At 45.9% G+C, this 20,402-nt stretch overlaps 1 protein-coding gene across 1 annotated transcript in view; it reads right to left on the bottom strand.

Annotated features, from left to right (window-relative positions):
- LOC135819574 (uncharacterized) overlaps window positions 1–20,402 on the bottom strand; it is a 44,369-nt gene that overhangs the window by 5,821 nt on the left and 18,146 nt on the right. The window contains exons 4-11 of the mRNA XM_065332812.1: window positions 19,360–19,525; window positions 17,812–18,012; window positions 14,187–14,574; window positions 11,329–11,641; window positions 7,319–7,469; window positions 6,516–6,625; window positions 4,158–4,637; window positions 1,614–1,763 (exon numbers count right to left, since the gene is read on the bottom strand). Coding sequence (XP_065188884.1) covers window positions 1,614–1,763; window positions 4,158–4,637; window positions 6,516–6,625; window positions 7,319–7,469; window positions 11,329–11,641; window positions 14,187–14,574; window positions 17,812–18,012; window positions 19,360–19,525 — 1,959 coding nt within the window. The remainder of the gene's footprint in view (window positions 1–1,613; window positions 1,764–4,157; window positions 4,638–6,515; window positions 6,626–7,318; window positions 7,470–11,328; window positions 11,642–14,186; window positions 14,575–17,811; window positions 18,013–19,359; window positions 19,526–20,402) is intronic.

Genomic DNA, 20,402 nt, shown 5'->3' with positions numbered 1-20,402 from the left:
CATTGACCTAATACTTGACCCTGACCTGTTGCTAAGCGGCTAATGAAGGAGTCCACAAATTTTAGACGTGATAGTACCAGGCATATTACGAAATTCCATGGTAACAGCCCATGGTAACCATGGAAATGAAGTATGGAATTTTGCGTTCCACTGCCATGGTAGGCTAAGAAAGACATTAGGTCCTCACCACGATCGATGTGCCATGGTCAAAGTTCACTTTGGACAGAGTTTCTAGCGCTTCGACTGGAGCAGGTGCGGCCATTTTGACAATTGATAATTGCACATAATGCACTGCACTGGACATATATTGCGAAATTCCGTTCGACTATTATTTACGCATGTTGTTGTATTCGGTTCTTGTCTCGTAGAGTCCAGTGTCTGATGTCATATAATTATGGTCTAAGTGTACGTGCAAGTATGGTATGATGTGTGACGTTTATGGTACTGGTATGTGGTGCATGCAAGGGTACACGTTGTCAGAGTGTGAGAACCTGCTTCTGTCTGTGTGAAAGTGACAGTCAAGTGAATGCTGTACATGCGCAGTGCTAGTTTGGTCTGGGAATGAGAGTCCCGTGTGATTCGTCCGTGGTCTGGTTGTCTTGGTCTTGGTCATGTGTTCTGTACGTATTGGTCCCCGGCGCAACATACTGGCACGTGTGCTACCTGCACACGTGCACACCTACTGTGCCAATTCCGGTAGTTTTTTGATCAAAGTCAAACATCCCGTATGCAGATACAGTGAAATAACCTGTCTAAGGCGACCCCTCAAGGGACGAGAAAAAGTGGTCGCCGTGGCCAGGTGGTCTTCTTATCCAGGTTCAGTGGGTCACGTGACCATATCCACGTGTGATACATCATTTTGATCAGTGCATCACAGTGCACGCACCTATGCTACTCTAGCACGACTCATGTGCCTGGGGTCCTCAGACATGTCAAATGTCGTGCATGCACCATGTACATCTACACTTCCTGCACTGATGTGTAGATCTACCATGCATGGTGCACCATGCAATGCATACATTTACATGACTAGCACTGTACAAAGCGGTCGCGGGTGGGTGGTCGCCGGTCGCGTTGAGCGAGTGGTCGCCTTATCCGAGGTGTTTTGAATGTGAATGCGTCCGTGACAAGGAAAAGTGGTCGCCATGGTCGAGTGGTCGCCATATCCGAGTGGTCGCCATTACAGGTTTTACTGTAGTTACAGGGATGAATTTACTGTCGTGTGTTTGCATAGCAGTTTTTGCTATGCAAAATCTCAATTGTGGCGTAAGCTACAAAAGCATGGATAGCCTGTACATGTATGTATGGCAGTTTTCTGCGTGTCACTGTCATTTTGAGTAGCAGTAGATCGATTTTGCGTAGCAAACTGCGATGCGATACCGGATAAATTCATCCCTGAGTTACCCTAATTTTCCGGTAGTATATCGAGAAAACCGGTATGGTTGGCAAGTATGCACACCATGGATCAACACCAGCAGTGTGCCGACACCTCCATCCCACCTCCCCCCCCCCCCCCCACACACAAACACACAAACACACGAACACACACACACACATACACACAAACACACACACACACACACGAACACACAAACAATGTACCCCCCCCTCACCTGTGTGAAAAGAATCCATGTATCTAGGCTTGGTGTGAGACCGACGTTCAGAAAGAGGAGAATAGCAAAGACGACAAGCTGAATGGCGAAGCTCAGAGCAAAGTATACACCTATTGGCACCTGAAAACGCTTGCTGCAATCCACACATGACTGAGTATGCAACCAGAAAGGAAACACACATACATACAAATAACACATACATACGCACGTACACGCACCACATGTACACAGATACACAATACACAGATACACACACATACACACACACACACACACGCGCGCGCGCACACACGCGCACACACACACACACACACACCACACACATACACACACACACACACACGCACACACACACACACGCACGCACGCAAGCACCCACGAAACACACGAAACACACACACAGTCAAATCAGACGGGGGCCAATGTTTGCCTATAGCAGTTCTTCCTGTACCCCATAATGGAAGGGCGGAAGCCAGACTTCACATAGGGAGGTTGTCTTTCTCACATCAGTGTCTGCTCTAGGATTGTAGGACAACCGGGTACACATGTACCTGGCGCAACCATTTCAACCGGGTCGGAGCCGGGTACACATGTATCTGGCGCTGTCTCACCAGCCGAGTCACATGCTTTAACTGGTTGATTGGTTTATTTTAATTCGGACAATAAACGGGAACTATAGTCTGTTTCAAAAAGATTCACAATCAGGTTTGGGTCTTAAAAAGTATGAAGATAAGGGAAATTTGGACAACAAAGTACATAGAATGGCTTGTTAGGACACGGCAAATTGTTCTGTGAAGGTTTCGGAACAATTGGACCAACCGTTAAGGAGTTAGAATTTCGGCCAGGTTTCCGGCCTTTTCCCATGGTTTACAATTTGCCCAGGAAGCCAGTATCGATTTTTTATCAAAACCCACGATTTATCCTTTCCTTTTTGGCCTTGTGGTTATGAATGCTGTCTGCTGACCATGAAGTTGTGAGTTCAAATCCCAACCTATCCTCAAGTCAAACTTTTTTTCATTGTTTTGGTGATCAAGCTGCTACAAGACAAACAAGTCGTTTGGTGCAGCCATCTGGCTGCACCAAACGACTTGTTGTTGGAGCTCGCGCTTCCTGCCGAACTGACTGACACTTGACTGGCTCACGCCATGTGAACACACCCACAACCCTGCAATGGTGTGAGTGAATTATAATGGAAGTCATCGCGCTGTAGCTTCTTGAGATTTATTTTAGTATTTCAAGATCACCAATTTATTTGAATTTAGCAGTCAACGCCGTCTTCTATCAGCGTTCACAAGCGTCTGCTTTTCTCAAAATGTCGTCGAAGTCACACGGATAGCTTTGTCAAGTCATGGCCTTGGGAATGAGTCCGTGTCGATGTCGTTTTCGTCACACGGTGAGTAAAATGCATCGCAGCTCAAAGACACTATTTTGGTCACAAAACGGACCCATGCAGCTCGTCAACATTTACAACACTTTCGTTTCGACATGTCCTCTCTGACTCCATTATCGATACGAGGAAGAACTCGTTTGTTGTTAACCAGACGTACATGACTGTGTCAACGTGAGTGAGTTGTCATTTTTCCTGCTTTCGCGCGGAATATTTCTTCGAGTTCACAGTGAGTTTTTCCAGGCAGCGCTCGAGTGCTCATACGGTAAGACGCCAAACTCCGCGGGCGATCGCCAGGATTGTAAATCTTTTTGAAACGGACTGTAGGCCCAATGATATGAAGGCGAATGGATAAGCCGCATTTAGAAAAGAGAGGACAGGAATGAGAAAATTACGAAAGAAGAAGAAGTATCTGACACATACAAGCCATGTAGTCAGTCCTTTCAAAGTTCGAAAGTGTAAAGTACCAACCGGGTCACAGGTGACCCGGTACTATATTTTCAACCGGGTCCAAGCGCCGCCCAACCGGGTGGATTACCCAGCTCACCCGGCGCTGGAGCAGACACTGCACATGCGCATGGATTTGAAACATGTTTTGTAACTTTTGTTGGTTGTGATTACCGCTCTCTGAAAGCAGGCAGCCTCACACTAGGGAGGTTGCTAAATACAAGTCTGCTTCATTAAGTGTACAACAGTGTATCCTGTGTTTGGTGATCACCCCATGGTGCATAGAATGATACCAATCTTAGTGGACAGGTGGTGTCTAGACAGGTTGGAATGTACATGTACGTTGAGGTAGAGCATGATCTAGGGCCTGACTTAAAAAGGTCTCCCAAGACAGGTGGTCTCTCTACACAGGTCAGAATGAATGTGGAGGTAGAGCATGGTCTAGGGCCTGACTTGACAGGTCTCTCAAGACAGGTGGTCTCTCCACACAGGTCAGAATGAATGTGGAGGTAGAGCATGGTCTAGGGCCTGACTTGACAGGTCTCCCAAGACAGGTGGCCTCTCTACACAGGTATGAATGTGGAGGTAGAGCATGGTCTGGGGCCTCTAAAATCACCAGTCTCCCAAAACAAGTGGTCTTGCACTGCAGGTCATATTTTAATACAGGTCTTACTGCATATTACCGTGCCTAACACTGTACGAGTACTTACAATGAAGTTCATTGTATACCTGTATCCAGTCTTGCAGATTGTGCAAAGAGGACCTCCACAGTTGCACAGGCTAGCGCACGGGTTATGATCTCCGATCACCCACACGTCATGGCCGCGTAGCTGTGGCGAACACAGGCCCAACGGGCACGTCTCTGCAGCAAAGCCATTCAGTTCTTGGTCGTAACTGCCGATCGGATCATAGCGGGTTTTGTTACTGGAGAACTCTTCAATGGATAAGTTGAACCAAGTCCTGTCAAATCCATACGACCCAGGCCTTTTACCGATGGGCCTCACCTCCTTGCTATTTCCTGCCCAGCAGTTTCTGCTAATATACGCCTTCTTTCCCCTTGAACTACACGCTTTCACGCATGGGAACGTTTTCGCACACTGGCAGCCCATCTGCGACTTGATCTTCTTTCTGATTCCCGTCAGATTATGCGAAGAAGAAGGAGAGCTGAATGTATTGACCAGCTCCCGTGCCTACATGCAATGCAAGCCAAACAAAGCAGCAGCGCACGCGAAGTCAACGGTGTGCTAAAGCATGGATTGCATGCTGTGTAGGTTGTCGGGCCTAGTCGCACATCTATAAAGATTCTGCTTGGGTAACACGGTTTGTGTGCGCCTATCTTACGGTACCAGTTTTGGGCAGCCACATTTGCAGAGAAAGAGAAGGAACAGGGGAGAGAGACAGGGAGACAGACAAACAATACAACAGTGGATAGGCGGACTGCACAACAAGGGCAAGGCTAGAGTGATTGACACGAGTACATCAACGTTTTGACGGTTATCTTCCTCATTATCATTCCGAACAAGACAACCGTCGAAACGTTAACACACCAGTATCAATCGGTGTAGTCTTGGTTCTGTTGTGTGGTCCGCCTATCCACTGTTGCCATTTTGTGAATTCCTTGGCTGGACCTGTGCTGGCATGTGTCATCGTATGGATATCAAGCTTTTGCCGAACAGACAGACAGACACACAGACAGACACACAGACAGACACACAAACAGACAGACACACGGACACCCAGACAGACAGATAGACAGACAGACAGACAGACAGACATACACAGACAGACGCACAGACAGACAGACACACAGACAGACGAACAGACAGGCAACTGGATAAAAGCAAGAGTACATAACCAAGAGTGTGCAACTCGACGATCCCCAGCCCATGGTGGAATGTTCTTTTATGAAATCAGTCTTCGGCGGCCGTTTGGCTCACTGGTGCCATCATGCGTAGCCAGAGATCAAAGTACAAAGAATGTGCACATCACAGCTACGGTAGTCGAAGCAGAACAACAGACGATAGATCGATGTGTCTTGAACCTGATGAACTCTCACCGTATCTACAAAACAAGCGCGGGAAAGCATACACACTTGATCGTGCTTCTGCCAAAGAATGACGCAATACAAAAATTCCACCGTGGGTGAACCAATCACAGCTCGAGATAAGAGTTGCACACTCTTGGTTATGTACTCTTGATAAAAGCAAACCACAGTGCAGGAGCAGTATTTGACCCTGAGAGACACTGACATATTTGACGTTTTGACAGGTGTCTTCTTCGGAAAGCAGACAGACAGACAGAGATACAGAGACACAGAGCAATGATCAATTTTCAGCAGAAGCACTATTGTACAACGGCTAATTTTAGCGCCGGTTATATTTTAGCAAATTTAGCGAAAGGAGTGTTTTAGCTCAAGTTTTACCGCGCCAATCAATATTATTATATTAATGTTGTACATACAGAGCAGTAGTAGTACTAGTTGTAGGTAAGTGCATGACAAGGAGGGCCTTTTACCTTGTTAGTGCCCCACAGCCTAGTTAGCCTGAGGGCCGTAGACCCGATGGCTAACCTGAAGGGCACAAACAAGCCATAAGGCCCTTCTTGCCATGCGCTAACTATTTTAGAACGAGGTTACATGCATTATCTCACTTGCATTATTCTTCTGTGCCCTTATATTGCCATTATTGGGTAGTTGTGTGACCTTCAGTCAGACCTTTCCCTCTTTGGAATTATCACTAATATCCATGAACCTTCCAAGTCGAAAGGCCGTTGGTTAGCGCTATCGAGCAGTGCTCAAGCTCACTTCCTTGCTGTGGAATGTCTCAGTACTCCTTGTCAGTCTGGTGCTACCTTGTGCACGTCTGACTGTTCAAAACCTGGTTTAGTTGGTGGACTCTAACGCATAACTTGTGCCCCACCGTTTTCCTTGTTTCAATTTAAGATTATCTCTTTTTTTCTTCTTTTAGTGTAACGCAGAGACCGTTTGAGAGAGTGTCATGAAGATGTATGGGTATGAGAAATGTGTAGATCAATTAAACGACTTGCTCTCTATGAGCCCATTGCCTTACGGTTTTGTTTGTTTCATCCATCTTCAGGAAGCCTTGGTGACACTGGCGCAGACGAAACGGGATTGTCAGAGACAGAAACGAGTCCCAGAGATCCTTGAATGTGATCTCACCTTGTGTTGGCACAGAAGTAGGGAGTAGAGAAATAAACATTATCAGGCATGGTGTGTTAGAAGACAATTCTTCTTCCACAAAATTATCGCGATTTTTAGGAAATGGTGAAAAGGCTCTATGTGCGTGTTCACTTGGCAAAGTAAAAAGATGTCAGTAACAACAGCAGCAGCAGCAGTGACACCGGCAACAGCAGCAGCAGCAGCAACAGCAGATGGTGCAGCAGTAGCAACAGCAGCAACAGCAGAAGCTGCAGCAGTTTAATAGAATGTATCGCCCTATTAACACTCTTAGCCTACATAATTGTATTTTGAAGGTGTGTGTTCAAAAAGCTACGCTGGAAAACAGTGCAAAGTGACCACCGGAGACCTGCGCCCGAAGCAGGACTGCATACAACTCTCAGTATCTGTCATGCCGAGTAGGGTGCCAATAGTGTGTACGTGGTTGTACCGTGATGTGCAGTTCTGCCATCCCAGACCCCATGGGCTGGAGATGTAGACTGGAGCTACATAATTCGGGGGGGGGGGGGGGGGGGGGGCTACGTACTCTTGGCTACGTACATAGAGAATATATGACTGCATCATCATTTGAGGTGTTTGTATGGAGTGCTAGCAGAAGCATTGGATTGCCCCTCAATACAAAGCCCAGCCGGACAGTAACGTCAATCAAGACATAACAGCTGTGCACCGGCTTACCCTTCACGCTGAGCTCAATGGATCCAATGGCACCGGGTGGCCCGTACAGCGAGATGTTCTGAATGGGATCCGCAGAAAAGAAGACCTGGCCAAGGTCTGGCAGGATGAGATAGCTCATGTGTCCCATCACCACAGGGTATTCGGAAACAACCTGCAGCGCATCCAGGGTATGTGCAGAACATTGCTTACCAATAAGTGGCATGCGTGCACACTGCACTCCACGTTTGCTGAAGGACTATTGGGATTCCAAATACATGCTCCCCACGTGTGCCAAGCTATTGCAAGTATCGTGAGTTCGACCTTGTTTGCGCACCATCTCCGTACAATCTACCTGCAATGACCACAACGTGTTATCACTTTAGAACACTCTGATGATCGCATTACTGTGAGCGTGCATACCGACAAACAGCACGGATACAGGTCTCAGTTCTCACAGTAACCCACGCTGTGCGGCGTGCGGCATTCGAGTGGTAACACACGTCAGGCTAGATACAGTGTAGTGGCTTTACCTCACATTCTACTTTGCAAGAGTCACTGTTCTGCACAAGTTGAAACAGCTTATGCCTTGGTTCATGGCTCTACTTCTCGGCTATACATTTGCTCTTGCATTAAATACAGGTTTCTAGCGTCTCATATAACGTTGCTACACAGGTAACAGCATGACAATAGCGGCGATATGAAGATGAAAATGTTTCCGGTGAATTTCTGGAGAATAACCTTCTTTTTAAAACACATTTAAGGCCTGACCGCTCCTGTCTGTGCACTGCAATACCATATTGATATCATGCAAACAAAATTTCACCTGAAGTTAATACTAGGCTAAAGTAAAAGCATGTACACGGAACAGTATTCAATTTTGCCGGTATGTAGCTACCAGTGATGTGTTTCTGTGATGCTTCCCTGGAGCATGACTCTCAATACAACCTGGTTTAATTGACCGCCCCACAGTGCGAGCGGCAAAAGCGGTCTTTAGACCAATGTCCCATACCTTCGGGGCACACCGAACTGTCCACACACTTCCATGTACTCATATGGACAAGTGGCAGGACAGAAACATTTTATTCAGACAAAGCACACCTCATTCAAATGCATGCAACCCCCCTCCCCCCTGCACTGTCACTTGTTGCTTCCATAAGGCATGCACTCCCTTCTGAGCGCACTTCAATCATTTTTTGGTCAAGCACGCCAGCCCGGACGTCACTTATGGTCTCTGTATACAGGTCCTATATGGCACGTGGTACACTAAAAGTTGGTAGTTGGTCGCACAACCCAGGTGGTCACTGTTTCCAGTACAGTTTCTATGCTGACTTGCTTGTGCATGGAAAAACAGTCTTTAAAATCAGGTGGTCGTTAATACCAGAAGTCGCTTAACCCAGGTTTTACTGTGGCAACTTTGCAATTTTGTTTACTTTTCCGGTGTGATGTGAAAACTCCTTGGTCAAACATGATTCAGGTTATGTAGTATGTATATCTGCTTCCAAGACTCTGCAGCCACTGTGTTTCAGGTGTTGGGTGGCAGCTCCGTTACTGAGGCCGTAGTACAAGTCGTCAAGCTCGGCTAGCCGCCGCCAACTAGTCAGCGCAACCTCGGCCACGCGCTCGCATTAGCTCCATGCCCGCGTTGACGGAGCTCCGGGTGACCAACAAGCCGAACAGCTGCAAGTCGCGACCCCACGATGACACTGGCCGTCCGCGTGCTCTAACACTCCGCTCCATTCCCTCTTTAGCCGTTTCGCTGCTCGTCAAGCCCTGCAGGTAACTTCGAGTCTGCCTTGTTCGTTCTGCCAATGTGTCATGCAAGTAATGTCTCCTCCCTGAATGTTCGGAACGCTTTTGCAAATTGTCTGTACATGAAAATGGGTTGCCCATCTTGTGTAGCTTTCCACTATATGTACTACGTGGTTCTCGGCTGTAGTTATCATGGTTATTATGCCTTTATGGTGGGAGATCTGCGCCAAGCCAATGCTGGATTGCTCAATAGTAGACCATGGCAGAGGCTCTGCAGAGCCTGCGAGCCATTGCCCATGACAGACCAGCATGTTGAGATCTATGCATGAGGGTCTGTGCATTGTGATATTCCAACAGATCCTGAAACAGTCAAACTCAGGAAAATAGCACTATCATTATCACTCAGGCTGCAATATTCATAAATAGACATATTCATAAATGACATATCTTCAATACCAATGAGCTAACATTGTATAGTTATCATAATTTTTATTATCATCGTTCTAGCTCATTTTTTCCCTGTCATAGTCCTGTTTATCATGTTCAGCATAAGCGAAGTTGTGGATCATGCTTGCATGGTTGACTCCAACGCGTACATGCAAGTAATAATAATAATAATAATAATTCCTGTTTTATTTCATCTCACATAATAGTATAATAATAATAATAATAATAATAATAATAATGGAAAAAAAAAAAAAAATAATAATAATAATTTTAGAATTGCGATCAACAGAACGAGCTGAACCGACATTTCACAAAGGCTTTTATTGTTTTCAAAAAACGAGTGGATACGAAGGCAGTGAAGAACGTGGAAGAAAGAAAAAATGTGATATGGAAAAAAAAATGATGAACAAAAAATTTGTACTTCGAACTAGTTTTCGCACAACACTCCTCAGGAAGCTACGTTGTACTAATGAAAAACAATCCAGAAAGATACTAATAAAGAGAAATGGAGTGAGAAGAAACAACACCTATGAAAATGATAATCCTAGCACTAAGGTAATAACAGGAAAAACTGCGAAAGCAATTAACGAACTTGTAAGGACTACTAGTATACTGTGACACAAGATATGACACCATGGCCAACCAAAGCCAAACCGACAGAACAAGCTGCCACTAAAACAATTTCAAACGAATAATGCTGTCCTTCTGGACACACAGATCAGGCTTATGAATACGTTGACAAACAGCTTCTAACACACTCAACTGCAACTTATAACCATGACGAGCACGGCACAAAACAGAAAAAGAAGAATCAGAATACACCTTGCAACAATCAGGACGAGATGCAAGATGCTTATACACTGATGACTTCCTACTAGAAAACACACGCTCGCACCCACTCTTACTCACACAATCATTCTCGCTCTCACACTCACCGGAATCACTGGACTCACTGGCCGAATCCTCCTCAACGACGTCCTGCCTCGGAGCAATCAGGTCCCGTCTCCTCCCATCCCTCGTCTCACGTTCCTGTTGTGTATTACGTTGGCTCGGTACTTCCGTACTGAAATAGGTCATGGTGTAATTAGCAGTTGTTCTTCTGGGTCTCGTTGATATTGAGGTAGGTATTTTTGTCGTCTCTGCCGGTGATGCAGCAAGCGATGCTGATGCAAACGTGTCTGCATGCAACACACGTGGCGTCGCCGAAGCCACATCCACCTCCGCTGGTGGAGGGAGTGACTTGGTCATGGCCACGGGAGCCAATGGTGGACTTGCCGAATGGGACGCTAGGTCCTGTGTTGGCGGAGGTAGTGGTTGTTTACGGGGTCTTCCCCGCGTGGGACGCTCCAGTTGTGCGCTACGTGGGATAATGTGTAAAGGAGTGTGTTGCTTGATGCGTCCACTCGTTTTTTGAAAACAATAAAAGCCTTTGTGAAATGTCGGTTCAGCTCGTTCTGTTGATCGCAATTCTAAAACTATTGTCGCCTCGACGCCTATTTAAATAATAATAATAATAATAATAATAATAATAATAATAATAATAATAATAATAATAATAATAATATCTTGACTAGTTTGAGGGAAAGACAATAATAATAAGGGTTCTTTTTCCCGCAGATCTATCTGTAACCTATTCAGTTGCCTTCGGTGACTTCTTTCACTTGTGATTTTTTTCTCCTCCCCTCCCTATACATGGCTATAGTATTACTATTTAAGGGATCGTCCACAAAGTAATATCGATATTTTTTTTAGAGAATAATAATAATAATAATAATAATAATAATAATAATAATAATAATAATAATAATAATAATAATAATAATACATCTGCTTACCCTGACTTTCAATGCCGTTCCTCTCATGCGCAACACCTGATCATAAGCTGTCACCTGCAGACTGAACATCTCCCCTGGAGCAGGATTCAACGTTATTCTAGATATGCTGGTGGCCTTGCCTCGCAACAAGCCCCGAGTGTCAGCGGAACACTTCTTGTCGTCATCTGCCCGGTCCCAGTTGTGAAGCATGGATGCCCAGGGCACAAGCACATGATAGTAGCCGGGCAAGATGGGTAGGAGAGTGGACCGGCGCTTGCTGTATGTCTCTGCCATTTCCAGCAAAGCACAGTCTGTCCTCAGCTGCAGTTCCACCCTGCCAATACGCAGCACCACAAAAAGGCACTGTCAACAGCCAAGTGTGCACACGCTTACATCCACAACACGCATGCAGCTACATGGGTTACCGTCGTCCCTTAGTAGCGCTGCCGCAGTTATAGAATACCTTGCCACGAGAGTTTTTTTTTAGTTATTACCTACTCCATTTTGCTGTGCTTGCTCTTGTCAGAGCTAGTTAGAGAGCCCTGCATCTGTGATGCTTTCAGCCAATTTAAAAATGTGTTCTTGTTCACGAGGCTTTAGTGCTGTCAGTGTGACCAGTCGCTCTGGGTCGCTCTGCTGGCTGAGGCACGGCAAGTCCAAATGGCTAGCTGCCTGGGAGTCTAGTGTTGTTATGCATAGTACGCCGTATTGCTACGGCTATGAATCATTGCCACCTATGCTAGACTTCAAACTACACATTTATAAATACTAGAGGTTGTACAGTTATTGAACACTTGGGTGATGACATGAACACATAGACTGAATTCAGCTTTTCAGCTAGGATTCGTAATTTTGCCACTGTTTTCATCGATGAATGTACAGAGATGCTGGTCACCTCAACTATTTCTGAATTGACTGTAGCTTATTCATTGCATATACAAACAACTCAGAGGAGTCAGGTGTTACATGTATGTGTCAACGTGTTGGTAGAGAGTCCCACTAATGTCCGCATCATCCCCTCTCCGGGACGAATATAACTATTACTTGCTGTTCTTTCCCAAGGAGAGTCACTGTGACGTCGATTGCCGCTGGGCCATATTAACACCTAAACAGTTTTTCTCGTGACTTTTCACCAAAATTTCTTCCCACAATTATTTGCATATTTTGGTGAACTGCCAGGGAGTAGTATCATGCTGATTCTGCATCTGGAATAAAATTTGAGGGTTTCCATATCATTCCCTGGTGATATTGTGGTTGCAACCATTGGAATTTAGGGCAAATCAGCCACACTTGGGACCTTTGAACCAGAATACAAATACAGTCGTCCCTCTCTAATCCGGCACCTTTTGCAACGGCATTTTCTGCTGGATAAACAAGGGTGCTGGATTATCAAATCCTGCCCTCCAACCCGGCCCACCTGTTAACATACATGTGTGTGTCGTACATCAAAACGTAGTGATTTTCTGTGTCAATCCAAGTACTTTGTGGAATGCATGTCTCTGTAACATACATTTGTGAATATCCTATGCACTGGCATAGGATATTCCCAAATGTATGTTACATGTGTTGTGTATGTTACAATGCTCCCTGACGGTATGCGGTGTACAACTGCTGGATTAGAAAATCGAATTATGTGCAGTTTGAGTGATTTGTTGCAGGAAATCGCTGCTGGAGGCGGAATTCAAGTGCCGGATTAAAGCGTAGAGAATGAACTGAAAAAATCCGTTTTGCCAGAAAGTGTGCTGGTTTGCAAGGGTGCTGGATAAACAAGTGCCGGATTAGAGAGGGACAACTGTATCAGTTTATGCGAAGCATTAACTGTAGTTAACAGTCACGTAACACCCTCTCAGCTGGCTCTCTTGCATAGGGTCCACGTTGCACTTGTTCCTTACCCATACCACAGCTGATACGCTGTGCTGGCCTTGTCACTGTCTGTGAATGCGACCACGTGCACATGTTGCAAACACGTACGACCGGGGGCTGCGCGCCCTTCACTGACGTCAGCTTAGCATGGCAGCTGGCTCACTAAGCTGCCTGTGCGTACCGATTCTACTTTCAAGCATTTGTTGTTCCACGCTTGCTTGCTGCTCTGGCTCGCTGTTTTCTCACAAACCAGCTCTCTGCCAGAATTTTCCCCATCCCAAACCCACCCAACTTTAACGCTTTCTATGGTGCCAGACTCACCACAAAAGCAACTCATATCAACATTACAAATAAATAGGGACTTACAACATGGTGGTATTTGTTAGGTGGCCTGCAAAGCACTCCATAAGCCTTTGAGCTGGTCACTTAACTCCAGGTTACCAGCCCCGCCGCATTCGTCCTACCATGCGGTTGTCAGGGTGTAAGCGTAACCGTGTTAGCAGCCTATCCACATTTGTCCTACCATGTGGAAGCACGGTGTAAGCCTAACCTCTTTAGCTGCCCCTTCCACATTTGTCCTACCATGTGGAAGTGCGGTGTAAGCCTAGCCTCTTAGCTGCCCCTTCCACATTTGTCCTACCATGTGGAAGTGCGGTGTAAGCCTAACCTCTTAGCTGCCCCTTCCACATTTGACCTACCATGTGGAAGCACGGTGTAAGCCTAATCATTTCACCCACTGTGAGTCCCGATCTCGCCCAAACCTGGTCTTGAATGTCTGTGTGTGCAGTGGGATGTTAACAGTATTTAAACTCCCGGTGGCCCCTAATTCCTATTTCACAAATGATCTCTGTGAAGACCATGTTTACAGGGCCAGAGAAAAAAAAAGATTTTTGGTCCAAAACTGCGCCCCCCCCCCCCCCCCCAAATTCCTCAAGTATCAGCTGCCTGGAAATTTCAGACTAGATAACTTGGCTAGCGTAAAATTTAAATGTGTGGTATAGTAACGTATTGCTTACGGGCTCTGAAGTGCTCTAGAGAAGATGTCCTTCTGTGCACAATTCTCGCCAAAGTACCATACTTGATCACCGACAGTCTTGTAGCAAGCGGTGGACGTGGATTCAAATATCAGCCACGCTGGTTTGGAAGCGATTGGGAAGGCACCGGCACCAGGCTTGCGCTGCTTCTGAAAATTATTTACTATTAGTAGGCCCTGCTTTTGGCTGTAGCAGGCATTCGGTGGTTGATGCAGGTATGCGTTGGGTCTCTCACAGACACTTGCATTGTACCCATGGCAGATACCGTTCAGAACGACAGGCGAAGTACGAGTATCCTTGCCCGCCGCACTGCGAGGCGTGTACCTTTGACATGTTTGACTTTTAGCAGAGGCGTTAGACTCCAGTTCATCTGAACATAACAATCAAAAGAGAAAGATGAACTTCAACCTCTGCTTTCTATCATTGCCCGTCATGCCTCTGCTTTCTATCATTGCCCGTCATGTTCAACCTCTGCTTTCTATCATTGCCCGTCATGTTTCTGGGCTATTTCCTTCTGATCTTGTCCCATTTTCTATGCACTCCACCATGAAGCATTTACATTCACTTTAATAATTATTTTTATAAGAAGAAATGAAGACCAAGGAACTACACCCACCCGAACTACACCCGCCCGAGCTTAATAATTATTGTTGTCATTTTCTTTCATTATAGTTTCCGGAGTTTCAGCCGCACCGGGGTCTCAAAGGCATCACGTGAGAATCCAGAACGGGAAGCTACAGCAACCATAAGATGCTTACAAGAATAACACAGCATTTCATTTTCTTCAATTCTCTCTTCACACAAACCATAACAACCACACCAAAAATGTGGGCATGCACACACACTGCATTCTATTTCTTTTACAATTCAACTCAAATTGGTAACGATCAGCCGGACACTGTTTGAAAAACAGCTACTTGGTTAGCTTCTGCACAGGGGGAATGCCTTGAACTCGTTCTAAAATACATGATAGTTAGGGCATTTCACAGTTTGGGTCTATAGCTTGTGCATGTTAGGCACTAATAACTTGTAATAAGCCACACAAGACCACACAAGACCCTCACTTACCTACCCTACAGTACTGTCGGTCACCGAAGAACTGGAGGCGTGGGTTCGAATCCCACCGCTGCCACCAATGTAGTAGCTGGCCCTCGGAGACAATTTCACACACTCAAACAAAGCACTCACTTTGTGGTTTCACGAATACTCGTTAGGACAGAATTATTAGTTACACACTCGGCAAGTAAAGATAAGAAGTGAAAGGAGCACAAGAAAAGAACAATGCAAGAAGACAAAACACGCGGCGAACGGCAGCCATGTTTTTAGGTCATCAACCAATGAGCAATCTATATAAACCGGTCGCCGACGAAATTCTAGAATATTCCAGAGCTGTGAACTGTGATTGGTTAATTATGCTAATGGTCTAGAACAATAACACTAGCAGCAGTCATACGGGTAAATACGGGTTTAGCCATACATGACTCATACATTACTCACGAGCGACTCACGGAAAGGGTAATAACATGCAGATACAAAATACGCAAGGAGAGAAAAAATGTAACTAACTGCCCATCTTGGGGTTTGAACCTAGGAATCTGTATCAACACAAGCTCTACAAATAAATACTCTTTTACTGCGAAAAATATACTTTCTATTAAAATGCAACTCCTACAGGGGTCAGCCTCCTAGCCTAGACCGTTCTTATTTTCATGGAATACAGTCTATGCACAGCTGAGTCTCCATGATTGTATACACTGGTATGCTGGGCTTTGGTGAAACTCTAGCCTGGTCGTTCCTCGACGCCCAGCTGTACTGTAACATATAAAGTGGAGCTAACACTCTGGCATTTGGCGTCCCTACGACCAGAATGGTTATGGAATATACATGTAAACTACATACAAACAGCACTCTAGAAAAATTATAAATAAATCCGACTAGGAGCCGAGCATACACGGATTGTTTGCACTGGCAGGTGGCGGAAGTCCAGCGCTGAGCACCGTGAATCCATCCACGACGTAGCTGTCGCAGCCAAACAAATGCGTCTCCTGTAGTCCCGTCGCCCCTTCTTTTCAATCTCCTCAACTCGCCGACGACCCGGTGAACTTTCCTGTCCTCAACAACGCGACCAGATACAGCCGCCGTCTCTATCCTGCCGTCCCGCTCCACCAGAGACCTCACGTTCCAGCACCCAAAGCGCATACGACGACGTCTCCTCTCCTCTCTCCTCTCATTGACAAATTTCATACTGGGGCTTGTCAAACCGCCGCGAGTAGCAACGAAGGGTGCAGGCAGAGGTGACGGCATCAAACGCCGTCCCGTCCTCAACCTACGTCAACCCCTTTGTTGAAGGCGCTCTACTGGCCCAAGGGCTGGCCCACAGGGCCGCCTAAGGCCTGGAAAAATCTAGAGAAACACCAGAGAAGGGAGCTCGAAAAACATCAACCGTCCTCCACCACATTGCGCGAAATCACGCGACACCTGTACATTTTCGATCTGCGGGATGAAGATGACGACGTCCATGCATCAGGTATCAAGGGGTAGTAAGATACTGGTATATTACTACTCCACGCCTCAAATCGTGCTGTCAAGCGTATGCGGGGGAGTGTAGCATGCCATCCCTTACACTTTCCAGCTCAGGGTTACCCTCGCTACCAGTGGACGAAATTTCAGGGTCACAGCTTGCGCAACGGCTTTGTCCTGTGCGAATGGCCACTCGACATACTCAGCACAACTTTTCTATTGCATGCTTGCACAAAATGTTCAACTTTCGTATTTTTGGCGACTTTACCACCGTCGTGGAGGCTGGTTGGTGAGGAGCAGGTAGCCATCCCTTGTGGAATCAAACACATGGTTCCACAGTGTGGCTGATTCCGCAAGAGCCAGGTCCATACGAGGAACATTCGCTTTGTCTTTTGCCATCGAAGTAAGTCACTTTTCTTGTTCTCAGTGTTTTTTACGTTCAACGTTTCTGAGATTTTTGAATTATTCACTTTTCATTCTTTCATACTTTATTTCTTCATGTTCACTGCCTCACTTGCCTTCTGATCTGGAGAATGTGACGGAGGTGACTGTTGGTTACTGCCTGGTATAACGGTTGTCATGCTGTTGCTGTATTTCCGTCCTGCTCGCGACGTTGTAGATCACAAACAATTTGAAATCACATGAATTGTACTTACCGTCGTCGTGCGTGCGGTATTAGGAAACACTGTGCAGATTAGATCGTCGCAATGTATCTATATGTGTGTCTGGTCATCCTGTGCCACGCAAGAACTCCAACCAGACGCATTCGTCCTCGGCCCTGTTGATCGATTGTCCACTCATCTTTCCTTGAAGAACGATCGATCAAAAAAAATCGAGCTCGAGGACTTTTTGCAAAAAAACGGCTGAAAAAAGGAAGAAAAAAGGGTGCTCAGAATGAGATTCGAGTACACAACCATGGTCCCAGCAGTTTATGTGGATGTCGCTCATAGATGCGCGATTTCGCGCAATGATGCAGCACACACACAGAAATACACACACACGCGCGCGCGTGCACACACACACACAGACAAGTGCACATACACAAATACACACATATGCATGCCAACGTCTTGTAGTTCAGACTTACCAAAGTGGTTTGTGATGTTTTCCAGACAGGAAGGGTATGTCCATGACAGGACACGTTCATCCGGGAGTGTTCTTCTACCAATTGAACAATTTAGCCTCAGTGGTATCGGCGTTTCTTGGCGTGCACACTGCTCTAGACAAGAACCGTCATGCGCATACTGCTCCAGAACTGCGCAGTAGTACTGATCGCATGCGGTCTCATCTGCAGTGACCAGTCCATCACAACAGAATGTGCATGCAGTGGAACATGTGTTAATAAGTGACTGCATAACATGTCTTTGTAACACACGTGGTCCTTCAACATAGGTTCAAGTGGCTCAAATGACCAGTCAAATGGCCAGTCACTCTAAGCTGCGCTATTGAGCCCTAGAAGGTCTGAACAGCTAGCTAAAAATATGTTGTGAGTGAAAAATAGGTGTTTTGCTGCGCTCAGCCACCAAGAAAAACAGTTCTGCTAGCGCCTGCAACGGTGTTTAACTCCATGCTGCCATGTATGTAAGAACACTGGAGCAGCTTTAAAAACTTATTCAGCATCCACCCGTGGCACAATCCAACATAGCCCCGCTGGCTTTTGAAAGCCCAATTTTTCCAAATTTAAAAGGCTCAATATGGGTGCTTGACCTTCTTTGCCGTACATTTTGCTGAGGTATGCCTGTTCTAACTTGGTAAAACCTGGCCAAAAATTGAACTCCCTATCCTTGCACCTTTTTTGGACTCAAAAGCGTCAAGGAAGAATACACCGGTCATGGAATGCAGGATGTAGAGTTGTTTTTCACTTTATCTCCCAATATACTTTAAATGCAAGGCACAAAGTTATGGTGCCAGTTTGGGATGAATGGACTGTAGAAGCACAAATGTGCGCGCGCGCGTGTGTGTGTGTGTGTGTGTGTGTGTGTGTGTGTGTGTGTGTGTGTGTGTGTGTGTAGCATTATAGTAATAATGCAGACTAACGGGTCCACACTGGTGCATGCTACCGCTCACCGCTCAAACTATGCTACTCAAATCTCCTGCATTGCTACATGCTCCGCTGCACGCTTGTGCTACCGCTGCACGCTTGTGTTCACATGTAACCAACATCAGTGCACATCATGTAACCAACATCAGTACAAATGTGCGCGCGCGTGTGTGTGTGTAGCATTATAGTAATAATGCAGACTAACGGATCCACACTGGTGCATGCTACCGCTCACCGCTCAAACTATGCTACTCAAATCTCCTGCATTGCTACATGCTCCGCTGTACGCTTGTGCTACCGCTGCACGCTTGTGTTCACATGTAACCAACATCAGTGCGTTTGCTGTGGTCACGTGTGTGTACGTGTGTGCATGTGTGCATGCATGTGTTTATATGTAACCCACATCGGCGAGTTTGCTGTGGTCACGTGTGTGTACGTGTGTGTACGTGTGTGTACGTGTGTGCATGCATGTGTTCATATGTAACCCACATCAGCGAGTTTGCTGTGGTCACGTGTGTGTACGTGTGTGTACGTGTGTACGTGTGTGTACGTGTGTGTATGTGTATGTTAATGTGCAACACACCAGTTACTTACTGTTAACCATATCCCACTTGGCAGGCGCATAAGGCATGCAGTAACGAGGGTTTTCAATCGGAGAATCGTATAGGAATGACATCAGGTGGCGGTATCGTATGCCACATGTTTTGAGGTCGCTCATGAAGAAGGCAGAAGCGCCGTCTGAACTGGCCTTTAGAATATGCTGCATCAGAAAAACAGCCAGAAAAACAGGTGCAGAACTGTCCGTCATCGAATGCCTCCGAGCTACATGTTGACGGAAGTTAAGTTGCAAAAAAATGACCAGTCATATGCTGCTTGGTATGTGTGTGTATTACAGAAGATAAAATTTTCTTTGGCAAAGAAGAAGGACAATATTCATGCTGGGCACTTTATTGCCCTGGACTTCTAGAATTTGCTCAGTTGGCTAATTGACCTCCGACTAGAAAACGAATAGGCTATGCAAAAGTAAATGGTTATGCACCATGTGCCAGCATCACTCTGCGCACATAACTAATACAGATGTACCAGCAAACATGGGTGCCCGGTTAAGACTGTTTGACAGTAAAATAATGTTTGCTGAGCTGAAGATCACCTACCGGAGAACTGTCCGTGGATGGTGTTTGTTACGTCACTACATATTAGTAACAAGAGTACACATATTATGACTCCTACTCTACTAGTATTTATATCTGGAGCATGTGCGCTGTTGTTCATGGTTCTTTTCCCTTTCCTTGTATAATGAACTACTTGTGAAGCTACTGCTTGTCCTGTGTGCCTTCATCTAGTGCCTCGATTTTCTTGCCAATATATTGGTGGTGTGGCGTTGTGGTAAAATTGTTATCATTGCTTGTTGCTGGCATTTTTTTTGAAAGACCATTTTCATTGGGTTTTGCGTTGGTGCTACCTTGGGTAGTCCAGTATTTCCTTTCAGTTCAATTACTGGTCACAGTGCTGCAATGCTTGGTGCACAGCTGCAATGCACAATTCTTATGATGTCGTTGTCACGCTTTTGACTGTTGTGCAATTTGTGTTTATGCACTGGATGGGTGTATGCTCAGGTGCGTTGCTCGTGTACAGTC

This window comes from Sycon ciliatum, chromosome 1 (genome assembly GCF_964019385.1).
Source record: "Sycon ciliatum chromosome 1, ocSycCili1.1, whole genome shotgun sequence".
Lineage (NCBI taxonomy): Eukaryota > Metazoa > Porifera > Calcarea > Leucosolenida > Sycettidae > Sycon > Sycon ciliatum.
The sequence above is the reverse complement of the archived record's forward strand: the minus strand, read 5'-3'. Positions and strand labels throughout refer to the sequence as shown.